The sequence below is a fragment of the Accipiter gentilis genome, chromosome 25 (assembly GCF_929443795.1).
Source record: "Accipiter gentilis chromosome 25, bAccGen1.1, whole genome shotgun sequence".
NCBI classification, from domain to species: Eukaryota; Metazoa; Chordata; class Aves; order Accipitriformes; family Accipitridae; genus Astur; species Astur gentilis.
Genome location: NC_064904.1, coordinates 19,781,142 through 19,798,016, shown reverse-complemented (window position 1 = coordinate 19,798,016; position 16,875 = coordinate 19,781,142). Strand labels below are relative to the sequence as shown.

At 41.9% G+C, this 16,875-nt stretch overlaps 1 protein-coding gene across 2 annotated transcripts in view; it reads right to left on the bottom strand.

Annotated features, from left to right (window-relative positions):
- DDHD1 (DDHD domain containing 1) overlaps positions 1-16,875 on the bottom strand; it is a 67,177-nt gene that overhangs the window by 9,905 nt on the left and 40,397 nt on the right. For both annotated transcript variants that reach the window (XM_049828618.1, XM_049828617.1), the window contains 4 exons: positions 14,801-14,907; positions 14,529-14,635; positions 3,720-3,982; positions 1,440-1,515 (listed from right to left, as the gene is read on the bottom strand). In XM_049828618.1, the coding sequence (XP_049684575.1) occupies positions 1,440-1,515; positions 3,720-3,982; positions 14,529-14,635; positions 14,801-14,907 (553 nt within the window). The remainder of the gene's footprint in view (positions 1-1,439; positions 1,516-3,719; positions 3,983-14,528; positions 14,636-14,800; positions 14,908-16,875) is intronic.

Here is a 16,875-nt window from a genome sequence, read left to right as displayed (position 1 = left end):
ATTACAGCTGTACATGCCCATTTCGTCGTGTAATACAACCTAAGGAGATCAGTGACCAAAGACTCCAGTCTCCTGCGTCGCACAGACCAAAGCAATTTGTGGATCAAGCACTTGCAGTTAATAGGAACTCGTGATCAAACCAGAGCTCTGCTCTGCCATGAAGAGCCAAGGTGCTGGTAGTTGGTACCTACAAAGCAGTTAGGTCTCTTTCAACAAGCTAGTCACCCTCAGTAAGCTGGACTGGCTTGCTGATGAGCAATCATCTTTCAAGCATCCTGTTGAAATCCTCCCTTGGCAGAAGCACTTTGACATCACGTTCATGGAAAACCTCTCTCTTTCTGGAGCTCTGTCTCGGGCACGGTACTTAAGCAATGGGAGTCACTAGTGTAAAGCTTCACAGAAACAAAACATTTTCCTTTAAGAAAAAGGATGCATTGCAATGAAAAATTACTTAGCAGTAATTTAGATAGATACAGTCCTCTCTTCTGCCCCCTGTCTTTTCCTCTCCTTTCCTGCTCCCTCTAAAAATCATCTGTTGAAAAAAACCTTCAGTTTAAACACAACTGAGTGAAGAATAATCTTTCACAGAGCTGGAGGAGTATCAGCCTGACTTCAGCTTCCTTGATGGTAGAGATAATAGCGCGATACATGCTTCTAAGCAGTGATGAAAAGAAGGCTATGACAAATTGAATTATGGTTAGTTTCCTCTTTTTTATGGCTCAAGATTGACCCTGGCTTCTAGGAGTCCTGAACTCAGAAGGAAAGAAAAATGGCAAGTTAAGAAACAATAATCTATTTTGTTCTCATCTATCATGTCACATTTTTATGGTTTAATATTTCAAGATATAGTCGATCAAATAGAAAGTGTTGCACATCCCACCAAGAAGCTAGAAAATGCCTTCTTCCAATGATAAGAAATTCTAGCAATTTGTACAGCTGATTAGCAAGCAATTTATTTCATGAGACTAAAAGTAACTTGTGCTAACTGTCAGACCAGAATAATTTGGAAGGAAAATCCACTGCTGGAGGAAATTCAATCAGATTTGCTCAGAGATGTGACATGTTAGAAGTAGTCCCCAAGGAAAATGGATTAATCAACAAAGTAGAAGTGAAATTGTTTAACATATGTGATTAATGTAATTTGCCAAACGGCTTTTACCTTCCCACATATTTATACGTGTGTGTGTAATATATTAACAATCTATATACAGGTTTATATGCTTACATATAAACATATATATTTGTAATAAATAGTAATATATGAATACAGTAACATGTTTACACACACGTACGCACACTTCAACCAATACATTACAATTATTCTACCAACATCATGTGTAGGGACATGGAAAAAAAAAAAGTAACCACAATAACCCATATTGCAGGTGTGTTTTTACAGCAAGTAGAACATTCAGTAAAAACCTCTCGAACATACATACCTTAAATTTTAAGACAGGTGGTTTTGATATGGTGGATGCCTTTAACCCATGTAACCTCTCTTCTATCTCTCTCAACCTAGAAAATAGAGATCTTTCTGAGATCCAATAAAAAATGTAGCCTTAACCTCTCTGATCCAAACAGGCATTCCTGTGGGGTCCAACAGTTTTGTCTGCTGGGAAAAGAGAGTGATGGCATCAGTATTTCTCGGAGGGCAGTCCAACTGATTAAGAGTCAATATATGTGAAATCCTATTTCTCTGACCACAGAAGGAATCAATCAATATACGAGTTTCCTTGTTCACCACCCCAAGCATCTGCCCACTCTCCCTCCTCAGGAGTAGGTGACTCGTGTCCTGTTGCCTTGGCGTTTTTGCAGCCAAATCACCTATTTTGGATTTGGTTTGTTTGTTGTTTTTTTTTTAATACAAACCCCCAAAGCCACAGGAAACTTCACGGCCCAAGCATTATAGAGTTCTGTAATGTGTCGGAATATCTGGAGAACAGTGTCCCACCCTTTCAACTGTTATTAAAAAAGGTTGTTCACCTGTTCTTCTAGTTAGCCTGAATTAAAAAAGGACCTACAATATAAAGCGCTCATATGGACTGGTAAAACTGTCCCCACTCCCAGCACAAGAACATTATCCCCTCTTCAGAGCAGGAAAATACCACCTCCTCAAGTTCTGCAAAAGCATTACGTAAACAAATATGTTAAGCTTAACCTCTGCCATCCTGACTAGAAAGAAGCAAGTCTGGAGCTGAAACTTCCCAAAGACTTCCCAGTACTTTCCAAAAAGTTTGTATTGCTTTAAGGAACGTGATTCAGTCTTAAAAAAGATGGCACGCAGAATTCTTAACTCTTGTGAACTGCCGTCGAAGGTTTCCAATGCACAACCTCACATGCTGTATGTATGTTATTCTACAATGTAGAATATTTATACATGCTATGACACACCCTACTCAGGCATAAGCATTTCCAGAAATCCACTACGTGTTTGCCATCCTTAAAACACTAGAAATCCAGAAGTTATAGGATGTCAGTAGTACGTTTTCCATTATTTCAGACTGAATTGCACTAAGGTGGCTCACAAAATGGAGAGCCACTCTTATCTATACAGAAGTGTCAGTGTCAAATGATACTTGGATTACTGTGGATGCAACCTGAAGCACTTCAGAGGATGCCTAAGGAGCTGGAATCTGAGTGTGAAAATGGTAATTTTTCCCTGATCATATGCTAGTGATACGCCTGAAGGGTCATCTTACCACTGGAAGACCTCATTAGGTTTCTTACTTCCCTTCTCTCAGAAAGATTACACTTTATCCAGCCTCGCAGCTGACAGAGATGTCCTGTACCAATCCCCGATTACACACATATTGATTTCAAGCACTGCAGGAGATCTGATGCTATATTAATGCTTCCAAAGTACCGCCAATACTAAGATAGGTTTCAAGAAGGAACCAAAAAGATCTGTGACCGTGATTTATCCTCACTTCCCACTGGAAAGACTGAAGCTCAAGCTACTATTATTAGATTCTTTATCTGTGGGTGTCTCATAGCACCTCGATCTTCAGGTTAGGACAGAGAAGTCACCTTAACACTGTGGAGACATCATGATGATCTGCAAGGTCCCCTAACTGAGAATCCCTACCAACATTTGCAAAGCGCCGAAACCGAGATCCTGTTTGTCACAGCGGGCAGTGCTGCTTTGCACTCCAAACAGCACGAATGTTTCTAGATGGCATCAGCAAGAAGCTCGTAAATGATCCGCAGCAGAGTAGCAAACCCATAAGCCCAATCACAGCAATTACAACATCTGTATCCAGCTGGTGGTGCTTGATTTCCAAGCTGAGCCTAGGAGAAAACTTCTCATTTTTCTCTAGAAACTTAGGAATTTCACTGCTCAGGTTCTGCTCAGTATTACGGCTCACTGCCTACCCACAAGGTACTTAGTTGCGTTTCTCCTCAAGTATCTGGAAGGCTAATGGCCTGACCTTCTCCTTTCTTCCTGGCTATGATCTGCTCCCGGTCCATCTGGCCAGTAAGCAGTAACTAGTTGCTTGGTTCTGGTACAGCCCGTAGGATGTGGATTCAGAGCTCCTGTTAGCAGTGCCAGCTCCCTGTGCCTGCTCAGTTCTGTGTTTAGCATTTACCACTGCCATTCAGCACCAGCAGAAGAACATCAGCCACAAAAGATAACAGCCATGGTGGGTTCTGGAAACACTCAAGGGGCGTCATCTAGGGATGTGGTTTTCTCCTTTAATAATCAGAAGTGGATGCATTACCGTTGTTTAGTTATGTAAAGTTCTTCAAGTAAACGTTGCTCCTCATAGCTCATCCAACGGTCTTCAAGCTCCTCCTCCTCCTTCTGCAGCAACTGTTCATAAAGCCTGACTGGGTTCCAGCCAGTCATGATGTCGTAGGTGATGACGCAGCCCAGCGAGTGGGACACAATCGAGACCTTCCCTCCTTTCTCCTCAAACTCTGGATTCCGGGAGCAGAAAAGCGTGTATAGCCGGTTCAGCTCCTGCTGCAGCCCTTTCACCAGCTGTTTCAAGAATGTAAGGAAAGAAAGTTTAATACCAACATCTTATCACTCCTGTTCACGTATCTTCATGTACTACACTGAGCACCTTCTCGAGCATGCATCTAGGATGAGCACGATAGTCTGTTCACTTAGGCTGGGAAGATCAGCAAAACCTTATGGTCAGCAGCAACTGTTTGGTTGACTGTCACTGACTCCAGTGGTTCATCTCTCCCCTCCAGACCCAGCAGTAACCACCACACAGGACACGTGGTGGCCCTAGAACTGCTACACTACACAGCCTGAGGCATTAAAGTGAAATAAACCCTTAAACAAATGACAGCTGTGCCTAAAGTACTTAACAGCATCCTCTGAGGTGAGCAATAGCAAGGCACTTGGTTTTCACTACCGGTCCATTAGCACAGCAGCAACTATTAACACAGCTGTATCTCCCCTATTGCTTGTTTCTCTACCACTGAATGTTTCTCCTGTGTCAGAGGTTCAGCTCCTTTTTTAACCTAAGGAGGCTGGAAGGAGCCTGAGCCACACATGATCTAGAATCAACTCACATCTCTGCCACAAGCTTGGGACATAACCCCAGCCAAGTTACACTCTCTCTTCTCGTTTATCAAAGTGAGCAACAGCATTCCTACCTCATTGCAGGGGACTGGGAAAATAAATCCACTAAAATGGATATGCTCAGATACTACAGTGACAGCCTAAATGGGTTCTGGGAAAATATCCTCAAATTGCTTTCGGATCTCTGTAAAGCATACTTGAACTCATCAAGTCTTTCATTATTCTGCCCACTGCTTGGCTACAAGGAGATGCAGCTTTCTTTCCTACTTCCCGCCCTACCATATTCCACCTATCATAATTTCTTCCAAAGGAATCAGAATAAAATGATGCTGCTGAAGAATAAAAAAGCCTTATCTCAGGCAAAAGGAAGATATGGGATGAGAAAAAGCACAAATGGGACAGGCAGAGCCAGAATTTGAGCATTTGATATAAACAATGCTAAGAAAAACAGTTTTCTGGTTATAGGTTTCTAGGAGGGTTTTGGGGGGAAAACAAGGAATGCAACAGGGTTCTCAGATATCACAGGCGAATCCTATAGTACTACTGCAATAAATATATATTGATCCTATGTTAACTGAATATCTGAGAGGCTTACCCGCTTCAAATCGTACACTAGGGTACAAACGCACAAAAATGTTCAGATTCACAGAAAGTATTTTTTAGAGAGAAACGTTGAAAGGCATGAGATTTAGGAACTAGACAATACAAAAAAGGCAGCTTTGCTTGTGAAACTCAGCATGGTAACTGAGCAATGCTTCCAGACTACAGCGTAAAGGAGGACAAACAAGAAATTGCAAATCATTCCCTTGTTAGCAACAGGAAATTAAAGCTGTAGAACATGTAATTTGAACATGATTTTTCAAGAGCCTGAATCATTACTGAATATAAATATGAATGGCACTAGGACTGTCAGTGTTTGATACACATTTTACTGAGTGAGAATCCACACAACAAACCCTATGCCTAAAGCACTGTGAAATGATTAACAAAGCCTTGCAACAGCTTGGAGAAATAAGTATCATAATACCCATTTTCAAGTATTTTTGACTCTGATGTTGCCTATTCTTGCGTTTGGCTCTATACAGACTTTGGGCACTGCTTTCACACATGAACAAACAGGCCGGGGTTTTAGCAAGAGTTGGAGCTGAAAATAGAAATCAGGACTAGCTTTGGCTGGCTGGCGTTTTCTCCATTTAAAAAGGTTTTGATTAAAACCCAGAACAAAACAGCAGAGATCTGTTGAAGCGAAGTGTTTTGAGATTCCTGCCAGGAGCTCAGGGAATGCTGATACCCAGCAGTTTGCGTGGCTGGCTACTGTGGTACCCTCCAAGGGAGCCAACACACATCGTCCTGCCCTCGTGGACCTCAGCAGGGAGCCTGGGACCCCCCAGCCATAGAGCAGACACTCTGGATGGAGTGCTGGCTTCAGGTGGCAGGTTGCATTGGTAAAAAATGGCAAGCAAACTAGTGCTGGAATGACCACAGCTTCCAGCATCCCTGTCAGTCCAGCAGGGAGATGAGTAATGCCATCTTGTTTCAAAAAATCCTCAATAAACTGTATTAATATATCTCAGTGTCCCCAAATTTTTCCTCTGGTGGGGAACATAAGATGCACAACAACTCAACTGCTTCCCTTGGTTTCTTGTTGCATAAAAGCTATCGCTCCCAATGTTCTGCCCAACTTGTTCGATGGCCCCGTACCCTACTCCCGCACAGCCTATTTCCCTGGAAAAGCAGGTATCTTCCAGGAAGAATGATATTATGTCAGGCTCCCACACAGCCCATAGGCACAGAGCAGGGAATTAATCTTCTGGCATCATGGCATTTCATTACAAAGGTCTTGTTCTTTCGCAATCTGGGGGCATGAGACAGAATATTCTTGGAAAGTCCTACTTGGACACAGAGTCCAACCCTGTTTTTAACTGCTCTGCTCCTTAAAAACATGTTGTTACTGAGAAGTTAGGCAAAAACATGGACAGCAACTAAGTAACTGGGCAGGGATTTCCAAATAGCTGCCTATTTGGAAGTATGCAGGCCAGATTCCAAGCATCTAATTCAACTAAATAATCTGATTGAGATGGTTTCTAAACTCCAAATCACTGGTTAACTAACTTAATTGTAGAATAGAAGGTCTGCTGTAGTAAAGCCTCTAGATTTTCAGGCACTATGAATGGTCTGGTTTGCTGCTATGACAAAACCAGAAGCCCTCCACCTGCAGTGAGCACTTGTGGGTGTTTGTTATCTTGCCAACAGTTCTGTATCAGTACTAAGATTAGAAACTGAACCTTTTGGTATATAGTAAGGAGAAAAAAAAAAAGGAAAGGAAAAGAAAAAGCATCTTCATTTTAAGTCCCAGCTAAAAAATTATTTGGTTAAGCAGTATATGAAGATAATATTTAATCCTGACTTGCTTTCTTAGTCTTAAAAAGCATACAATATTCTAACTTGTAAAAGAAAAGCTTGGTTTGGAAAGGGCTTTAGTCCAGCAAGTGTAACATGAAGTGCTTTCAAATCTCTTTTGCAGTTACAGCTTGATATATACCTTAACACTCCATATAAAAATACCTTCTATAAACACCAATTTGCTTTATATTTGTTAAAATCAGTGACTTTTTTTCATTGAAATTAAACATGAAAAAGGTAACTACCTATCAAATTTTCTCCCCTAAACGGCATCGCCGTAATTAAAACTAACTTTTAAGAGCTGATTATTTTGTTTTTTATCCACAGCTTGTCTTTTTGCTCACCCAGAGCTTGCTGACAGCTTCTCCTGCTCTCACTGCACCTACATCCAATGACTTCCCAATTAAGGGAGCCCTTTCCCCCTGGTTTCCCTGGTGCTTCTGCCAACCCCAGGTCTCACCGCCTGCTGGTCCATGGGATCCATTATGTGCTTAGGAAGCAGCTGCTGTTTCTGCCTGAAAACAGGAAAGCAGGAATCATCCAGGAAAAAAAAGAAAAAAAAAAAGAGTAGTGGAATCCAACATGACCAGACCCCTCTCTTTCCATCTCCCTCTTGCCTCCTCCATCCCAGTTCCCACCTTATTTTGGGGACCCGTGTGCCTGAACATTCACAAAGAGCTGTTTTTCCAGCCCCCCAGCAGTGCCATTCTTTGGCAGCCCCCCCCGCAGGGCTTTCAGTAGGGCTTTCCCTACAAAAAGGCTAGAGTTTCCTTGAGTTTTTGCCCAACCTATATTAACATCTCCTAAGGCTTCTTGCACAGACTAAACAAGCTCAAATAACTCACAAAAGAATAAATGTGGCAGCAGTTGATTGAGTTGATTTTTTTTTCCTGTGCAGCTGCTCCCACAAACGCTGCTTGCTGCTCTGACTGCTAATCTGCCGGCTGCTCCGCTCTGGTCCGTTACCCTCAGCTCTTCCAGAAGGACCAGTGAAATGCAGCACGCTTACGTGTCTGTTACTGAACGGATCAAACCACCATAACAAAAGGAACACTTCCTATTTCTTCAAAAAATAGCCATATCAATCCCTTCCTCCCAGCTGATCTTTCTACCACAGCATTAGTTTAGCATCAGCCTGAAGACACTGCAATATTTGAAAGAAAGGTACAGAAAATCTTCCAGCGTTCCTATTTTCTTCCCCAGAAAAGTCCTTTCTCCCTGTTCTGATTTTTAGGGAAAAGTTTCCTAAGGACCTTTTGGAGACCAATTGTTTCAGTGCAAAAGTTTAGAGCCAGATTAAAATACTACAGGCCTTGTAGATGTACCACTGCCAATATTCATACATACCCAGAGAAAATGAAATACAAATAAAGCAGGACTTTGCAATGCCCAAAACCTTTAATGCAATCACATTTCTGGGACTGATTTTATGGCAGGTCATCATCAGGCACATGAAGCACCCCACAATTCTTAGGCTGGGGAGAGAGCCCTTATGTACTATCACATTTTCAGACCTGCTCAGTATCGTCAGAAGCACAGACACTCGAGGCACAGCCTTTGATACAGTTTGACAGAGCAGCATCCAAGAAATGGATGGATGCATTTTCCTATATGTTCTAGTCTGGTCCCAAAGGGCAAGGGAGAGACTTGACTTCCAGCAGTCAAAGATCTCAGCAAAACAGGGTGAAAGGAGAAAACACCACTGGACAGCTTCTGAGATGTGGTACGCTGCTGTTTCCCTGTGAAGCTCTTCTGGGAACATGTTTCATTTTTGCTTCATGAAAAGGAGACTGATTACTAGCTGCCTGAAGCTCCCTTTATCAGCTGAAGTTTTGCCAATAAATCTTCCATGCAGGAAACTCAAGCCCGCAGGATCAAGTTGCTCAGAAGTCATCAGCTTATATTCTGACAAACTGAGGTTAAATGCTCTTGCCCTTCACAAACCAAATTAAAGGCAGAGTAAGGAATGGTCTTTCCACACATTCATGGAGAGCCAGTGTGACAGCCGTGCAATTTGAGGGGAAGCCAAAAACCAGACTGTTGACCAAGGAATGGGTTGCTGGACTTGATCAGGCCAAAAATCCCCTCTGCTTTCCAGTTACATGCCTGCTTGGCATATGGCTTCCAAGAAGCCAAAAAATAACAGCCCGCTCCAGCCATTCAGGAATCTTGGTGGCAAAGGCATGTGTTTTATAAAGACAAGATGGGAGTCTGGGTCAGATGAGACATGCCACTGTCATCTCAGGCAGAAGAAGGAGCTGTGGCAAGGCTGATAATAAGGGCAGAAGGATCATGTCCCTAATCACCTCTTGGGTAATGGGTAAGCCTGAACTGCTGGATCATGATGGGGAGCAAGTCACTGTGTAAGCAGTGAAACATCCAGAGCTGCTGTCTGTCTCAGCTGAAGCCCTTTTTGCGCAGAACATTAACAGCATCCTGTGCTGAGCTGGGAAAAAACAAACCTCTAAATCCCCGGCAGCAGCATCCAAAACAGCTGTTCATTCCTCCTCTGACGCAAAAGAAGCCTTGCGAGACACCAGCATAAATAACCATGCCTGTTTCTTGCAAAGCAGAAGGAAGTCGGCTGAGTGCGTGGTGGACAAACGCTTCCCGGACCCACACCAAGGAGATCCAGGCAGGAGGAAGAACTTTACCCGCTGCCCATTCTAGTGGGCAGATCGCTGGGGGTCGAAGGGGCTTTTCAGTGCATGCTGAAAGTTCCAGGGTAGAAAATGACATTTTCCCCTCAATATTCAGGAAATCAGTTTTTTTTTTTTCAAGAAAACAAGGAGTACAAAACCCCTGCTGACACCCTGAGCACAGAAGTAACACAGAGCTTGCACTGCTCTTGCTCAAATCCTCAATGACCCACTTGCTGCCAAAATTTGGATATAGCCCTCCAGTCCCAACCTCTTTGATCTGTCAAAGCCAACAAAAACACTTGCTCTCCTCTCGGGCTATGGTGATTGTCCTCTTCTGAGACTGCTCTCAGCTCTGACCACCCCCTTGCTGTAACTTTCCAAGGTCCTTTCTCTCTGCCGTCTCCACAGGACCCTCACCCACTGGACAATCTTCTCACATGAACAGCTTGAAGCCCAAAAGGAAAAAAAATAACAGACAGCTACATATGAAAAGGGAGTGCAGGAAACCTGACCTCTGCACCCCTCCAGCTTGAATAGCATGACTGGTTTTGTTGGCTTCGTGGGAAAGGAATTTTAAGGAGATCTGAGGAACAGTAAGCTTTGCAAGCAGCTCCCTCCAAATGTCAAGAGAACTTCAGGAGGAAGTGCGAACACATTTGAAATTCAGCAAGCAGGCAATAAGAAGGTGTGTGAGCCAACTGGAAGGAGAAGAAGGTCCTTAAAAGCCAATGAAGAGCTGCAGCTCAGGGATGGATTGTGAAGGACCATGAAAGCAAAGACAAGGAGTGTTTGCTTCACGTGAACCAGAAGAACATGCCAGCACACAACGCAGGGATGGTGAGACTGTTGACCCTCCAGAATACAACAGTTGTCACGCTCCCTGATGGCATCACTCACAGATGCCAGGAGATTGTCACAACAACAGATGAGAGGCCAGAATGAGACTTAGCTGTGTGAACAGACAGGAATGGCTGCGTGTCTTAGTGATGTTACAGAAGAAGGATCTGCGGATCTGTCCAGACCCGAGTCTCTCTCTCAGTACCCCTCTTGGTGTTGAAAAGCTGACTCTAACCCATTTTGAACCAAATCACTGCGTTCAGGTTTAGTTTCAGGCAAATCCAGTATTCTATCACTTTAGAAAGTTGAGAATTCAAGGACAATCAAATGAATTAAGCAAGCCATGAAAGTGCTGCCAAGCAGCTCCTTGACTATTAGGTTCAACAGAACAAGCAAAACCAGCGTTGAAATTAGTCTCAGTTAAAAATTTCCTGCTTCGCATCCCTCTCGTTTTCAAACACACTTTAAAAAATGGCTTTCTATTCCTGAACGAGTGCATAAGAGGACATTTCCATTGCAAAACCTCATTATCAAAGAGGGATGAAAGCTCTAGTAAAAGTTAATACTTGTCCCAAATTTCAAGGGTATAGTCATTAATTCTGCATTTTAATATATGTATAACAGCAAACCATCAAGCCGTTTCAAGGTGGATAGTGAAGTCTGCCCAAGGGAGCAATGCTAGGTTGGTTGCATCAAGCTGCATTCCCCCTGGCCTCCTAAAACCTGTCATGTACCTCCAACACCAAGCCCACAGCCACCACATCCCAGCCCCCAGCTTCTTCGTTCCCTCTCCCCACTGGTGGGAAACGTTCAATACCCACCGCGTTCCCCTGCTCTTCAGCTGTGGTGGAAGTAAGCCATAAACATCTCCTCCTAATCTTCCGAGGCTACTGCAATATGTGCACTAAATCTTTAGAGATCTTGGGATGATGGATGTAAATAATATTTATCCTGTACTAAAGGCATTTTCTGTCAAGATATATATTAATAATTTATAGAATTACAATTAGCCTGGAAGTAAGTACAGTAAAGATCAGTAAAATAAGCACTTAACAATATGATGAAGGTGACAACACTAAATTTACTATGCATCAATTAGTCTTTTTAATCTGTTACAGCCATTTATTATTAAAGAAATAATGAAGCTACAATGATACAGATATGAAACGAAGTCACCCACTGAAGACACTAAACCCCAAGATTACATTACCACAGATGGCACTAGCAAGGTCAGAATTAAAATGTGAAATGATTGTTCATTTAGAAATAGGCATGTGTGGATCAAAATATCAATTTATTGCTTTCCCTTACTATCCGTGTAATGTTTAAAGGTGGATTCTGTTTTACTCATTGTGGACCACTGTATAGATGAGGACCTGCAGAGCAAAATTCCCTTGCAGCCACATACAAAAGCCACAGCTGACTCTCTTGGCTGCAGACATCCTCCAGAGTGAACTCTGAGACCAGACTGTCTGAGAAATTCATAGGGCTGTACTGAATTTTTAATACTCGTCTGGTATCATATTACATGTCAGAAGTCAGAGGCACCTTTTGGATATTCTCCTACCACACTGCAGAAGAAATAAGACTTGAAATCAGAGAGGGGGTTATCCACTACGCTCCTGTAACGCTTAGCAGACCAATCCAGCTGCATCTGAAACGGCTCTCTGCTATCTCCTGTGAAAGCTGGTACAAGGCTTCTTCCCCCCCAAAAGAAGATCGTGGCTACTCAATTGCAAAACCCTTAGTGAGCCATTTAAAGAGCGGTCAACAGCTTTAAAGAAGCAGTTATGTTACTTCTAGATGTGGGGAAAATCCTTCGAAGTAGAAAGAAAATTCCTATCAAAGTATTGTTAAGTATTGTCAGGTGAATAGCAGGTTTACTCTTCTCTAGGCTGAACTCGCTGCACCGCTCAATTTATTTCACAGGGGCACAGTTTGATTAGCTCCTTTTGAGATACTTTTAGGATTTCTGGATGGAAAGCATTACGAGTGCCTGCAGTATACAAAGAATTGGGTCGGTGTGATGAAGTGGTGAGCAAGAATACTAATTCTGAGCAACGTGTGACCATGTGAATACTTGAAGACAAGGCTCATTTCTGAGCTGGAATGAGCACTCGGAGCAAAGTGCCACAAAATGGCTCCACACTGAACATGGGAAAACACCTCTTTTTTCCAGAAGAATGCTCAATGTGATACTATTGTGTTTAAACTCTGCAAAGTTAGGTCACAGAAAATAAAATGGGATGAGGAAGAGTAACCAAAAACCCACAGACCAACCACTAACCAAAACAAGTCTCCTTTCTGTAGGTAAAGGCAAAAGAGAAGGTGAAAAAAATATACAAAACCCATTTAATGGCTACGGGCTTTACACAACTCCTAACCAAATGAGAAGAATCAAACAAGCAGTCACATCCCTGACAACTCACTGGCAGAACACAAATTCTGTAGCTGAATGAACAATAAGAAAACCTGCATCCCAAACATTTTCACTGCAACACCAAAGACACATTTCAGAAACCTGTTCTTCAAGGTTTTAACATTTCATTTGTAATAGCACTTTCTTTTTTGGACAAATACTTGCAATTCAAATTGTACAACTTTGCTTTGAGAAAGTTATAAGATTTATCAATGCAGTCTGAATGTGGTAAGGTAATGATCAACTTGTTGCAAACATTTCAAGGGAATTCACTTGATTCCGTGACGAAAACAACTTTAGTCTTTTGTAATCCGATCTAAGCACAGCCACAGCACACTCATTTTATTGTCAATTCTTGTACTTCAGGGATGGTGAAATACCTGCAAAACTACAGTTCTACTGAGCAATGAATTAAATTTTTCATGCATTGTTGGCCAGCATACCTGAACTTCACTCACTAACCCATTTCCCGTAAGATGCCCACAGACATGCCAAGCCTCTAATGCAGTTTAAAAAAAATCTATTTTAAAGCTGCCAGAGAAGTTGTCATCGCTTGCCACAAAAGTTCATGCTGGCCTCAGTTCCACAACAGACAGAGAAACCTGATAACACAGCAGAGAACCCAGGAGCCCTGAACAATGAACTTTTGCATCACTGAGCAACGAGAGAGGTACAGCTTTTGGTACAGCTATTGCTAGTGTTGGAAGCTAAAAGGCTCATAGCAATCTCACCACTGTTGCTGCTATCAGGAAAAGAAGTATTATTGGTAGTTTAGGGTTTAAAATTATATTGCCAGTCTAAAGGACTTCTAGATATCTCATTTTAATGAAAGGTAGCATCAAATCCACAGGTAAACTTTGAAAGTCTCTCCTCTCCCCACCCCAGTCTAACCATGCACAAAACCCCAAGGCTGCAAAAAGATTACCATTACTCCATATATAACATGATCAACAGAGAAAAAAACTACAATTCCTACAGAAACTAATCCTCAAACATCCTCACAGGGGTTACCAGGAAGCATGACACACAAAGGGTGCTATTGGGGTGATATACTGTACATATTTTACAGGCTGCTTTATCATTTACTCAAGGCTTTTCCCCTCTGATTAATGGGGTCACTCTACAGCTGCACAGACTAAAGCACACACGTGCCTACACAGATGTGGCAAGGTAAGATGGGAGCTCCCACTGTATGAACAGTCCCTTAACAAACAGGTAACTGAGGGCCGTCTTGCTTTTCCTGCAAGGCAAGTGTACACAAATGCATTAAAACTGGCTTGGGCATGTTTGCACATGCTGCCATCCCCTCTGACACAAATTAAATGACAAATGGCCACAGATTTTGCGAGAGGTATGAAGAATCTTGGCTCTATGGACTCCCATTGCTCTGAATACACAGATGCGTGAAAATGCCACGAAAAACCTTCCCATTTCTAAGCTGCTGACACAGACCCATTTTAGACAGCCATTTCTGCTCTAAATAAATTACACTGATTTTTGCTGTTTCTCTACTCTTCTCACTCTTTAAAACTCTGTATTTTGATTACTATGGATAACCCTTACATACTTGCAAAGTGTAAGTTATTCTTCATGCAGGGTCTCTTAGAAGGAAACTTTGCTTACATTCCTAAGTCCAGTTTGTTTCAGCCTCTATGCCCTGCCCTAGTAAAACTTACATAAAAACACTTACTTCATCTCTGTAAAGAGGACTTGTATAATACATGATATCCATCGCGCTGCTGTTCAGCATATCCCTTAAACCTCGTACTTTATCTGGAGTAATGGAGTCCACAGTGTCTGAAGGAAAAAAAAAGAAAAAAAGAAAAAAAAGAGAGACTTGAGTTACATGCAGGAGAATTATAAAATCCAAACAAGGCACGTGCAGAGAACACGGCATGAAACTTCTGGGGACAATTTTGCAGATTGCAGCTACTGGAAAAGCAAAAGAACCGAGTAATGTACCTCCATCGAGGGTAAGTTTTGATCTCCATTCAACTGGAAGAAATTCAACATGCGTTGCAAGATTGGAAAAATACTTTTCCTCTATTTTTCTTGCAGTATCTCGCATCCTATAAAAAAAGAAAAAAAGAACATGTTCCTGTAAAGACTACTGTTGGTGCTCTTATCAAATAAAGCCAATGCATCCAGCAGCAACAGATTTCTTGCATTACTACTTTTCAAGTATGCAATGTCTGCTTACTAACATAGGTAATTACCTCACTTCATGCTTTTGTTATAAAGTACTTAAATTCTCATATAATGAAAAATTTTGCACATTACATGCTCAAAAGAAAGGGTTTAAAAAAATTTAAACTGATTATACTATGGGTTTAACATCAACCACCTAAATTCAATTGAGATATCTGTTAACTCTGGTGGGTTTGGGATAGAATGTGACTGAAAATTAAGAATTTTACCACTGCCTTGAGACCTTGAACCCCCTTAACAATTTAGACCAGTATGTAAGGAAGATAATTCAGTTCTTTTAAACACAAAGAAAACTATTAAAAATATTGCTTGAAAAGTCAGAATTTTATTTTTATTTCACATATCAAATTGGAAGGCTTAAGAGCTCTCAGAATGAGAAACAGGATCATTTATTAGCATTTTAACTTGCAGTAGTAGCAGATGGATAGGCTAACTGTGCTTTTAAAAGACTTTCTTTTTGAAGCATATCTGAACAGGAACATTGATGCACCTCTCTGAAGGGGTGTGAGAAACATTGAAGTACCTCAGAAACAAAGTATATCTGATCCTCTTTGTTGTTTGGGGGACAAGGGGAATAATGGTATATTATATTCTTTAAAAAATGCTACTTTACTAGTGTGTGAGAGACTGATCAGCAAAAAGTGAAAACCACCATGAAATTATACAAGTTAGTAAAATATGCATGCATTCTATCAAAAACCTTCAGCAACCAAACTGAGAGAGTGTTATATTTTCCCTTCTTTTCTTTACATGAATCTTGGCTCCCAATGGCATTAGCATTTTTGAAGATGAGCATGACAAACTAAATCTGACCGAGGGGTAGCAGTGCTGGGTTTCCAGCAGCTGGTTCCCAGTCCCAAACATCAGAGGGTTCTTTATTTCTGAGGCAAAGCCTGCAGTTTCAACATGTTGGTGGTGGTTTTTTTTTTCCTATTTTCAAAGCAAACCCCTTTTAATCATTGCTACAACCACAGGCATGATGACATTAATCTCCAAACTGTACTTCTACCAGTCCAAATGCAGTTTTTTAGTAAGCTTAACCCACTAGCTGAGACACTTTCCTTCAATTTATTAATGCTCCTCTGTTCTCCTTCAATAGAAATGAGACAGTTTAGCTTAAGTCGCTACCAACACCTGAGACACTAATCGCTTAAGCTGCTCCATTTGATGAGCACTTTCTGCACCGACACCGCATCAGCACTATATAGAGATCCTATACAGGCAACTCTGCCCAACTCCTGAGTTTCATCCCCCTTTAAAACAAAGTCAGCGGTACACAGCAGGTAGCTGCAAGATGAAGTCAGGAGCTGCCCAAATCTCCATGGGATTGCCACTGAAGGTGACAATAGAGATAAAAAGGAAGAAGTATTGACAAAATTTGTTCTTAATCTCCCAGTGTAGCTGTCACCCTGTTCGGACGCAGCTCGCTAGCGGGATTTTGGCTGTGCAGGAGAGCTGAAGGCAGATTTGTCTGGTGGAACAAACACAGAGATGAATTTCAGCCATCACCAGGGGCTCCTGAGGGCTGCAGAGAGGTGTCACGGTGGCTTTGGGCAAAATGCCTTCTACATTTTTACTTCAGCCTTATCAGCTGCACAGCAAGAGAAGCACACTTCACTGAGGAACGAGTATGAAAGCCAATGCCTTGCAAAAACACTTTCTACAAAGATAATGCATTCTTCTTTATCATGTTTTTTGCAGGAAAAAGGAAAAGCCCATCATGCTACCAAAGAAGCAGATCAATGATGTACCAAGTTTTTGAAGCAGGCAGTCAAAACACTTTTCGATAAGAGACACCTACTTTCTGATAAGGGAAAGGGAAAAGGGAA